Consider the following 12,408-nt stretch of genomic DNA (forward strand, 5'->3'; position numbering starts at 1 on the left):
AAGATAAGAGAAGAAAAACTAGTTAGAAGCCTCATCCAAGCATAATTTACATTCTCCCTCCAAAGTGGTGTGTTCTCTTCCGAAAAATATGTTAGATCCCCTTCAAATTAGATTTAAGACCCCTTTTATACGAGTTGAGATCGTATAGGATTGAATCAACTTTATCTCAGACAAAATAGGAAAAATCACCCAACACAGCGTGTCGCGCTGGCCTATCGCCGGAACCAATGGCGATTTGCAATTTCAATTCCTTGCTTGCTTTGAATTGTATTTCTTATTTTTTGTATTCCACTTAGAGGATAAATACCAAATGGTGTCCCCCTTTGTCTCCTTCCTTTTTATTCTTTTATTTTTATTTCTTTTTCTTTTGCGTTTTATTTAATTTTTCTCCAAATTTCTTTATCCCTATCGCTTTATTCCTACACAGTTAAAATATAATATTAAATATAAAATAATATAATTAATACTCAAAAGATGATTAAAAGTACTAGAATGTTAGACAACAATGGTTAAATATATACATTTTTTGACCGAATATCAGTTACCCCGATAGTAATATGCTGGAAATTTTGGAAGGCTTGATGTGCCTCAAGGTACGGAGATACTAAGTTTTATTTTTTGCTAGAGTTAAGTTCTATGTTGTTAATCATTTAAAATAGATTGTCTCTAAACACAATATTCCATTTGATATGTCTATTAGCTGGCATAGGCTTTGTATTTATTTTTAATCTCTATTTTCTAGATTCAAGTGTATTATTGTGATATGGGAAAAACACGCATTTGGGTGGGTGAAGGTGAATATTGATGGTAGTTGGCTGAGTGACAATATGATTGATCTGGAGGTATTGTTAGGGATCACATATGTGACTTAATTATGGCCTTTTCATATGCTATTGGTTGTGACATTTGACAACATGCTTAAAGCTTCGGCAGTTTTACTGAGATTGAGATGGTGCTATTCAAAAGGCTTTTACAAGATTATTTTGGAGTTTGACTCTCTTTTGAATATTAAAATGTTGAAAGGAAAATTTAAATTTCCCCGGAAGTTGGAAGACACCACTAATGAATCATTACATACAGAGGCGAATCCAGAATTTAAATTTTATGGGTACAACTTTTAGGTTTTTATCATCAAACCCATTATAATCTTAAAGTTATGGGTGAATCTCTATAATTTATTATAATTCTAATAAATTTTTATATATAAATTTATGCTCCACGTCGAAAGTTATGAATTTAATTGAACCTATATATACAACGGTACATACGCCCCTGATTACATATACTTCAGCAGCAATCTTGTGTGATTCATTATTGTTACAGAAAAGTTAACCAATCAGCTAATGTACTTTCTAAATTGAGCCATAAAGTATAACGTGTTATCGAACTTTCCCGTTGCAGTTGCCTAAACAATCTTTGGGACCTACAAACTTGATAAGATACAGATGCGATGTGAGGCCAAAATGCTATACTTTTAGCACATTATTCATTCTATATTTTGTTATTATAATGAGTTATATATTTGAGCTAAATTGTGTTGTTTTATGTGTAGGAATAACGGAAGGAATCGTCAAACGAAAGTTGTACAAAAAGAGTACAAAACAATATAAGAAAAGAGCACAAAAATATCAAGTATCCAAACCGTACTACAGACCAAGCTTTGTAAGATCTATAACCAGATCGACCGCGCTATAGACCAGGCTTCGCGAGGTCTATAGCCAGATTGACCACGCTATAGACTAGGCTTCGCGAGATCTATAGTACGGTAATTAAAAGTTACGGGTTAAAAGACCCCAACCCGTATTTGGACCATGGATTGACATAAATACTCTCCAAACGAGTTATTCTAGGGTTGGATATGATTTTGGAGAAGAAAAAGGCTGCCAAGCACTGTGGAGCAAGATCAAAACGAGATTTCCTTCCTTTATCTCTTTACTTTGTAGTTTAATATCTTCGAACATTATGTTGATTGTTGTTGTATTTATGAGTAGCTAAACTCTCTTATCTAAGGTTTGATGGAACCTATTGGAGGATGATTTTCTACTGCGTTTAATATAGATTTACCTTTGATTTTTTTCTACTTGTTCAACTATATTTTCATTGTTGTTAATTAAAGAGCTATCAATTAATTGTGCCTATTTAGTGTGTATATTTCTCGAGAGAGAGTATATATTTAGGTAGTTGTTGAATAACACCACTCCTAACGTAGTTGAGAGATCAATACAGAGAGTTTAAAGGCAGGATTAGAGATAACAAAGTCTTGGTGCGATCGTAGTGAGTGGGGAATTAGTGTCAGCTAGCGTAGTTCGAAAGAATACGTCTAGTAAATTATGGTAGTTGCTAGAGAGAGAGCTACGACACTCAAGGTACTCACGATTGTTAGAGAATATTGAGACGAATTTATAAGAAACGTAGCGGGGAAGATTCCGACAATAGGGAAAAATAATAACCTTAGACTTTTCCAAATCTTGTCTACAATATTTGCTTTGCTAAGTTATAAAATACTGCATTTTAATTACTTTGATTTTAGTTAGTAAACTCTCAAATCGTTAAATAATATTTTTGAAGACTGATTACTTAAATTTGTGCAAAACTATTGGTTGTAATTAGTCTGTTATTTCCTTGTGGGATTTGACTCTGGACTTGTAAACCGAATTATATTTGCAACGACCGCTAGATCTTTTAGGAGGCATAGTTGGGCGTGATCAAATTTTGGCGCCGTTGCCGAGGAAGCAACAATGTTATTAATTACAGCTAGAAGAATTGTTAGGATTCTTAGTTTAGTCAATTTTCTCAATTTTTATTCATTATACAAAAAGTCTAACATTTTTATTCTTGTGTGTTATAGGTGTATACCTAGAAACTCCTCAAGAACTGGTGAATTGTTTGAAGCATTACCGGATCTTGAGAAAGCTTTCAAAGCATTAAATCTGCAAACAATAAGGACAAACAACAACAACACCCAAGAGAACAAAGTGAGTTAGATATGGGTGACGTTTTGGATCATCAAAACAATCGAAACAATGTGAATGACCCGAACAATCAGGGTGTGGCACCTCATGTGCCAGAAGCAGCTTTGTATGATTGGGCACAACCCACCACTGAAAATTTGGCAACTGCAATCGCAGTCTTTCAGATACAAGCGAAGTCATTCCAAATCACAAACAACATGCTACATCTGCTGCAGAACAAGAGACTGTTCTCCGGGTCTTACATTGAAGATCCACATCAACATCTGAATCTTTTTTAGTCAATTTGTGTCACGCAAAGGCAACCAAATGTGACATTAACAATAAGACTGTTGTTGTTTCCATTCTCAGTGAGAGGAGAAGCCCAAACTTGGCTTAATTCGCTCCCCATAAATTCCATCACAACTTGGGAGGAATTAGTCAAGTAATTTTTGAATAAGTTCTACCCACTTAATAAGACTGCCAAGCAGGTTGATGAGATATTGAGCTTCAAGCAGAAACTAACTGAAATATTACAAGAAACGTGGGAGAGATTTAAAAGTATGTTGGTTAAGTGTCCACACCATGGCATTCCAGATCAGATGTTGGGACAACGGTTTTAAATGGGATTGGCAGACAACTTAAAGGCCAATGTTGATGCTTCAGCAGGTAGAGCATTTTTGAGCAAGTCATTTAGAGAGTGTAAGGTCTTACAAGATAAAATGGCTCCAAACTCGGGATAGATGACAAGAGACTCCACAATCACCCCTATAGTTCACTCAGTAGCGTTGAACCCGAACAATTCCATAGTCGAAAATATGGCCACTCTGATGACGCAAATGAGTATCCTCACTAAGAAGATTGATGAATCAGGCCAGAAGCAAGCACACATAGTTGACATGACTAATGTGGGATTATGTACACCATGCATTAACCAACCATACTTGTGTTCGTGAAGTAGTGAAAGTGACAACCGGAACTATCATGAGAACATGAACTATGTTGGCAAGTATGGAGGTCAGAGACAAGGTGGTCAGAATTGGGGGCAGCAAAATCAGCAGTATAGACCAGCACAACAACAGTACAATAACACCAACAATACTGGAGCAAGTTTACTATATCTAACAAGTTCAAATCGGTTAATGTTTCTCAACCCTGAACTGTGATGATGCAATTTCTGAATATATACTCAACTTTAACAGATTCCCCTGTAGGTGTGGAAACCTCAAACGGAACCCCTAATTTTTCTGGTGCTTTTCCAAACTCGACACAAAAATAAGGAGACACATAAGAGAAAGTTGAACCAGGATCAACTAATACATAAGTAAGGGGACCAAAAACTGAGAGAATACCTGTAATAACTCTGTTAGACACCTCATCATTTTTCCTGTCTAGAACTGTATAGAATTTGGCTGGTCCGCCTCCTCCTTGAGCTTCACCTCTATTGGCACCATGCTCAGTCTGAGTATTAGGTGCCCGAACTAGAGGAGGTGCAACTATAGAATTACCCATGGATACTGCCTGAGTGGTTGGAGCTTTCCCCGGAGCTTGTCTAAGTCGTGGACAGTCTCTCTTAATATGAATCGGATCGTGGCAGTGGAAATAACCTGTTTGACCCAAAAAGGCATTTCCTTGGATGTTTGTCGCTGTACGAAGGACATATAGGATAGGAGAACCGAGGTTGGCCCTGACTAGTTGAACTTTTCCCCTGAGGGGCATGACCCTTACTATACTGGCCATGTATGAGTGGAGCTGGATAAGGAGATGAGTGAGTCGTTGATTGAATGTGACCTGAATGATTAGTGTTCTTACCCCCAACTAAAAATCCAGTATAACAACTTGTTGTTATAGTCTTCTTGTTGTTATCTCTAGCTTCCCTAGTGATTTTATCAAAAGCCTCCTTATGCATAGCGATATTTACAATCTGAAGATAAGTTTTATCATCGTAATATGAAGTCATATCTTTTACCATATGATATTAGTTGTCGTGTTGGTAACTGCACTGGCTGGGCAATATTTGTAGGGACAACTGGTGGTGGTACCTCGAGTGGAGATTGAAAATCATCTCCTATAACCTCCTCACATGAGGGTCTTCAGGAAGAGCATGAACGGGTGTAGCCTTACCACTAGCCGAATGGGCTAGGGACTCCAGAAAGTCCAAAATTTTGTATATTCAATCATCCTGCTGATGTGGTTGATTTGCCCTGAGTGGGTTGGAAGGGGGTGTGATTTAAACCTAATCACTAACAACCCGCTGAGGTGGAACTTGTTCCTGTGTAGTGGCCCTACTACGAGCGAGATTACCTCTGGCATTTCTACCTCTACCCCTAGCATTTTGACCTCTACCTCTACCGCTGCCACGTCCTCTAAGTGCAGCTGGTGCTATTGGTGCGGCATGCACCTCTAGTACTGCTTCTTGATGATTAGCAGCTAGTATCCCAATATTTTTAGCAACAAAAGATGAAGTAGATCTTGTTCTAACCATCTTGTTCACTGAAACAAGAGATAAATGCGTGTTAGAATTCTGAAAGGTTTAGCTCTAACGCACGATATGAGAATCAAATAAAATAAGTCCTAACATGCCCTGTAGCCTCCCAAATATAAGTATGGTGTATAATATACCCATGATTGAGACTCTGCTAGACACAACTCATGACTCCTTAGGACTTCCTAAACCTGGCTGCTCTGATATCAACTCGTCACGCTCACAAACTGGGGTGAGACGTGATTGGCACTCAACCCTTACCACTCGTTGAGTGAACCCTGTACTATTTGTATCAAACTTCAAGTTCAACAGCAAAGAATCTAACGTACTTAAATATTATTTCTAATCAAGTTGCAGCTCTTAAGCTGACTGATAAAAATAATAAATAAAGGATAAATTTCAAAATATTTTAATACTTACCCACTAACAAGTTATGATACTCTAGAATCTGGGAAAAAATTAAAATACATAGCCTACGGGTGCATCCCCCGGAAATAAAATAAACTTCAAAAAAAGGATATAAATAATAGTCTGAAAAGGGTCCGCTACCGCTAGGATGAATCAACAGAGTCTATAAACTGAATCAAGAATATCTCCTCTAGCCATGTGCCTCGTTACCTGCATCATCAATACCTGCCATATGACGTAGCAAGCCCAAACGGGCTAAGTACCACCAAAGGATACCTAATAAGTCTCATAGGCTACTTCCTAAAAAGGCGGAGCGAGACCTTCTGGGAGAAATAATAAAGAAAATGGATATACAAAAAAGTCATATAAATCATATAAAATTTTACAGCCAAGTAATAAGCTAGAAACTGAAATTATAAGCTAAATTGTAAGCTGAAACTTAATGTAGAAATTGAGTCTATAACTGATATCTGAAATAGAAACTGGGGGGGTGTGTGTATGTGTGTGTGTGTGTGTGTATATATATATATATATATATATATATATATATATATATATATATATATATATATATATATATATATATAAAACATAACTTTGCTGGAAATTATTACGCATAATGGCCCTGCATACGTGAGCATCTGGGAACACGTATGGGGGAGTGTCGTCCTATCTCCCCAACTGCGAGCGTGGAGTAGGTAACCCTGGCATCATGACACTCACGCTGGGGGAGGTTTTCCACTTCTCCCTACTGAATATGATCACACTGATGCATGAATTAATGTTGAAACTGAATACTTAACTGAATAAGAATATCACAAATAAAGGCACATAATAATTGGTAATACACATAAGCATGTATTCATGTCACATATAATATTGTACTAAATAAGAATAAGTGAATTGAGTATTGGATCACGAGAAGACATGACTTAGCTTTATCTAACATATGGAGCACATGGGTTCTAATGAAATTCCCCACTAGGAAAGTAAACCTCAACTCACCTCAATTTGCCTTTCGGTCCAATCGTAAGTTTAAGATGACTAACAATTCAATTTCTAAACCGTCACAATCACAATATTCTGCAACTCGGTAGAAGTTGTATGTCGTTCTCCTTAAGCTTATGTTTCCAATCTTTAGAAAAGGTTTCTTTCTTTCTTTCTTTTTTTCAATTGCCTACACTTATTATGGTTGCTGGTCACGCAACCCATGGGCTTGGACAAAAGAGTTTATTATCATATGCCATTATCTTTAATTTGATCATTTAGCTAGTGGCCTACGTAGATATTACTTAGATCCACATCTTAGTAAAAATGGCCATAAACTATTTTATAAAGGCAACCAATAGATGATTAAATTTGCTGTCAATGGAACTTAAAGAAACGTGACTTTCATTCTTCTTATTAATTCTAATCATATTTATTAAAATTGCCACATATACTCTCCATGGACATTGGTATAAAATTTACTGTTTGGTGATATACCCCTGGACAAATACAATATACTACGATCACGATAATAAACATATCTCATTCATGTCATTAGGCTAGTAATTGGCGTATTTAGAGCCTAAATATTACCGGGGGCTTACATTTCCCCTAATTGATTTCGTTCATTTTTCATATGTGTTCTGACTAGGTTGTTGCTTTATTACCCATTTACTTCTTGTGCCAATTATGTTTCTATTATTCCTTTGTTTGTTTTATATTAATAATCTTTATGTTGTTAGCCATACATTGATGTTCCTTATATTGCTAGCTTTATGTTTATCATGTACAGATTTTATGTCTAGTGAGTGTCTCAACTTACCTCATCATTACTCTACTGAGGTTAGTCCTGATACTTACTAGGTACCGATGTGGTGGACTCAGTCACTTTCTTGGGAAACGTTGTATCAGCAGAGGGCATTCAGGTGGATCCTAATAAGATTGAGGCAGTTTAGAACTGGCCTAGGCCCACTTCAGCTACAGAGATCTGGAGTTTCTTGGGTTTAACGGGTTATTACTGTCGGTTCGTGGAGGGGTTCTCATCTATAGCAGCCCCGTTGACCCAGAAGGGTGCCTTGTTTAGATAGTCAAACGAGTGTGAGGCGAGCTTTTAGAAGCTCAAGACTGTTTTGACTACGACGCCAGTGTTGGTGTTGCCCACAACTTCAGGATCTTATACGGTATATTGTGATGCATCTCGTATTGGACTTGGTGCAGTATTAATGTAGGATGGCAGGGTGATTGACTATGTGTCGCGGTAGTTGAAGATTCATGAGAAGAATTACCATGTTCATGACATGGAGTTGGCAATCATTGTTCATGCGCTAAAGATTTGGAGGCACTATCTTTACAGATTATCGTGTGAGGTATTCACGGATCATCAGAGTCTACAGTATTTGTTCAAACAAAAGGAGCTCAATTTGAGGCAGATGAGGTGGTTGGAGCTATTGAAAGACTATGATATCACCATCTTGTATCATCCCAGGAAGGCCAATGTGATTATCAACAAGCAAAGTATGAGCATCAGAGACTCGGTGGTTTGCTTCACAAATTAGAGATTCCTGAGTGGAAGTGGGAGCGTATCACTATGGATTTTGTTGTTGGACTCCCACAGACTCAAAGGAAGTTTGATGCAGTTTGGTTCATTGTGGACAGGCTGACCAAGCCAACGCATTTCATTCTTGTGGCAGTTACTTATTCTTCAGAGTGGTTGGCTGAGATTTATATTCGCGAGATCGTCTGTCTTCATGGTGTGCATGTGTCTATCATTTTTGATCGAGGTACGCAGTTCACCTTGCACTTATGAAGGGCAGTACAATATGAGTTTGGCACGCAGGTTGAGTTGAGCACAACATTTCATCCTCAGACGGACAGAGAGTCCGAGTGCACTATTCAGATATTGGAGGATATGCTCCACGCTTGTGTTATAGACTTCGGAGGTTCTTGGGATCAGTTCTTGACACTTGCGGAGTTTGCCTACAACAACACCTACCAGTCGAGCATTCAAATGGCTCCCTATGAGGCATTTTATGAGAGGCGGTGCCGATCGCCAGTTGGATGGTTTAAGCCGGGGGAGGCTCGGTTGTTGGGTACAAATTTGGTACAGGATGCCTTGTATAAGGTCAAGATTATTCAAGATCGATTTCGCACAGCTCAGTCCAGGCAGAAGAGTTATGCCGACCGTAGAGTTCGTAATATTTCATTCATTGTCGGGGAGATGGTATTGCTCCGGGTTTCACCCATGAAGGGTGTGATGACGTTCGGAAAGAAGGGCAAGTTGAGCCCTAGGTATATCAGACCTTTTGAGATTCTTCAGAGAGTGGGTGAAATGGTTTACAAGCTCGCATTGCCACCTAGTTTGTCAACAATCCATCCGGTGTTCCATGTTTACATGCTCCGGAAGTATCACGATGATCTATCCCATATGTTAGATTTCAGCTTTGTCCAGTTAGACAAGGATTTGACCTATGAGGAGGAACCAGTGGCTATTCTAGCCCGGCAGGTTCGTCAGTTGAGATCTAAGAGTTATCCTTTAGTTCGAGTGCAGTGGAGAGGTCAGCCCATCGAGGTAGCTACTTGGGAGTTCGAGTTGGACATGCAGAGTAGATATCCACACCTTTTCACCAGTACTTTTCTATGTCCATTCGAGGACGAACAGTTGTTTTAGAGGTGGAGAATGTGATGACCCGATAGGTCATCTAGATTTTAGAGCCTAATTCTATATTTTGAAGCCTAAAATATCTCATTTTAGCCTTCCTCGATTGGCGTGCACAGTTCAGGTATTTTTTCGGAAAGCTTTTATGTTAAAAACTGATAAAATATGAAATCTTTGCGTTAAAATCTATTTGAGTTGACTTCGATAAACGTTTTGAGCAAACGGACTCGGTTCCATATTTTGAAGGTCCCATGGGTCTGTATCGTGATTTGGGACTTGGGCATATACCCAAAATCGAAATCGGAGGTCCCTAGCTCGAGTTATCGTATTTTGTTGAAAGATTAAGGTTTAAAGGCTTAATGTATCTAAAAGTTTGACCAATATTTTGACTTTATTGATATCAGATCCGTATTTTGGTTTCAGAACCTGGCATAGGTCCATTACTATATTTATGACTTGTCTGTCAAATTTGGTGAGAAATGAAGTTGGTTTGACGTGATTTGGACGTCCGGTTGTTAAAATAGAAGTTCATGAGTTTTCTTGAAAATTTCATTTGATTTGGTGTTCAATTCATAGTTCTAGGTGATATTTTGGCGATATGATCACGCGATCAAGTTCGTATGATATTTTTGGACTTGTGTGTCTGTTCGGTTTGGAGCCCCGAGGGCTCGGGTGAGTTTCGGATAGGCTACGGAGTGAGTTTTGGACTTAGAAAGTGCTGGTGTGCTTCAGTTCTGATACATGCGAGGTCAGGCTTCGCATTTGCGACCTCTGATAGGTTCGCATTTACGAGCTACTCCTCGCATTTGCGAAGAGTAGCTGGGGCACCTCAGCTTCGCATTTGCGAAGAGTAGCTGGGGTACCCCAGCTTCGCATTTGCGAAGAGTAGCTGGGGCACCTCAGCTTTGCATTTGCGACCAATCCTTCGCAATTGCGAAGTGTGGCTGGGGGGACAATGATTGCATTTGCTTTCAAATGGTCGCATTTGTGGAGTGGCCATAGTTCGCAATTGCGAACTAATTATCGCAATTTGCGATGATAGCAGAAAATATGGGACTTCGCATTTGCAAAGAAAAACTCGCATTTGCAGGGTTCGCAATTGCGAACCCCAGGTTGCAATTGCGACATATGCGACTAGTCAAGTATGAGTTAGATGGGATTTTATCTCATTTTTCAAATTTTCAAAAGAAGAAAACCCTAGAGGCGATTTTCCCAAGAGTCCTTCTTACCCAATCCATTGGTACATGATTCTAACCTATTTTCTTTCAATCTTTCATTACATTTCATAAGATTTCAACCTAAAATCTAGTGTTTTCATGGTGGAAATTATGGGTTTGGGTAAAATTAGGGATTTTTGTAAAATTGGGATTTAGACCTCAAATTGAGGTCAGATTTAAAAATATAACCGGGCTCGGGGTGAATGGGTAATCGGATTTTGGTCCAAATTTCGGGCTTGGACCAAGCGGGCCCGGGAGTTAACTTTTGTTGACTTTTTCAATAATGACCTAAATTGAATCTTTTGCAAGGATAGTTCCTAAGGCTTAATTTGAATCGTTTGGTTGGTAATTTGCTAGATTTTGTTGGTTCGGAATCTTTTTTTAAAGGCAAAGCTGTGGTTGAGTTTTGAGTCGATCTTTAGATCTAGGTAAGTGTCGTGGTTAACCTTGACTTGAGGGATTAGGACTTGTTTGCCTATTTGCTACATGTTTAGATGTTGGGTACAACATATATGTGAGGTGACGAGTATTTATGTGTTGGTATTGGGTTAAAGCATGTGGTTGAGACTTGTTCCTTGTAATTTATTGCTTACTTTGATCATGTTATCCATGCTCAAACTAGTTACATATCGAATTGATCATTCTTTTTCGCGTTTATGGGCTTTCAATGATAATTGAGTATTATTTCTAAAGTTGAGGTTGGTATTGTGGAACCATTTGGCGTAAGGCTTGTTCTTGCTCATTCTATCTCCCTGTTATCATATGTTCATTGTTATATGGTAAGGGAGAGTGTTAATGCACGAAGGGTGATGTCATGTCGTATTTGAGTGTTAATGCACAAAGGGTGATGCCTTGCCATATTGTGAGAGTACAACCGACCCCATGTACTCTGTAAGTATTGAGTCTAACCTCGACGAAGTAGTGACGAGGCTATGACAAGACACCACGTAAATAACCTGTCTAGAAAACAATATACGTATAAGATAACTACAGATAAAGGCTAAACATGTACTATTGGGAGGGAACATGCGAAAGAGGTTCAAGACACGGTAATTACAACAGAAATGATAACCCGAATAGTCAATATGCCTTTAACCAGTAAAACGAATAAACACAATGAATAAAACTGCATGACATCACCCTTCGTGCTTTTACTCTCAACCTCACAATGAAACAATAATACGGCACAACATTACCCTTCATGCTTTTACTCTCACTTTCATTATAAATCAATAGATACGGCACGACATCACCCTTCGTCATTAACTCTCAAAATATGACACGCCATCACCCTCCGTGCCCTAGTTGTCCGTGAGGAGTTTCAGCTCAGAACTGCTTTAGGACACTCGAGGTAGATCTGTTGGCGTCCGCAGACCTCTAAGTCCCCTTCCACTTCCCCTATTTTACTGTTCTTTTTGTTCTAGACAGTGTCGCTTCCCATTTTCTCACGAAAGCGAGTTTCGACGTCGTGACAACTCTTTTTTTAGAGTGGGAGATAAAGTGCTAAAAGAAGAGTCGCCACCTAACGATTTTTAAGGTGTGTTAGGGCAGCTATTGTGCAGATAACTTTGTTTGACTAGTCAACGCTACCAAAGATCGGGAAGGATATAACGAGCCGACCCGTCATTTTGAGAGTAATATCCCTGATCTCCTATTTATTTGTTTTCCCCGTACCTTTTTCTGCTTAGGTGACTTGCCGGAAGGTTT

The 12,408-nt window shown here is 38.7% G+C and overlaps 1 protein-coding gene and 1 non-coding gene across 2 annotated transcripts; both read right to left on the minus strand.

Annotated features, from left to right (window-relative positions):
- Positions 1 to 3,433: 3,433 nt before the first annotated feature.
- On the minus strand, positions 3,434 to 3,540 carry LOC117275107 (small nucleolar RNA R71). Its single transcript, XR_004505269.1, has one exon. It is a non-coding gene; the product is annotated as a small nucleolar RNA R71 (small nucleolar RNA).
- A 557-nt stretch (positions 3,541 to 4,097) lies between these two features.
- Positions 4,098 to 4,688, minus strand: LOC138909177 (uncharacterized). Its single transcript, XM_070200362.1, has one exon. It carries the CDS (start codon positions 4,686 to 4,688, stop codon positions 4,098 to 4,100), a length of 591 nt encoding a protein of 196 aa, XP_070056463.1.
- Positions 4,689 to 12,408: the final 7,720 nt, after the last annotated feature.

Source organism: Nicotiana tomentosiformis, chromosome 4, assembly GCF_000390325.3.
Source record: "Nicotiana tomentosiformis chromosome 4, ASM39032v3, whole genome shotgun sequence".
Taxonomy (NCBI): domain Eukaryota; kingdom Viridiplantae; phylum Streptophyta; class Magnoliopsida; order Solanales; family Solanaceae; genus Nicotiana; species Nicotiana tomentosiformis.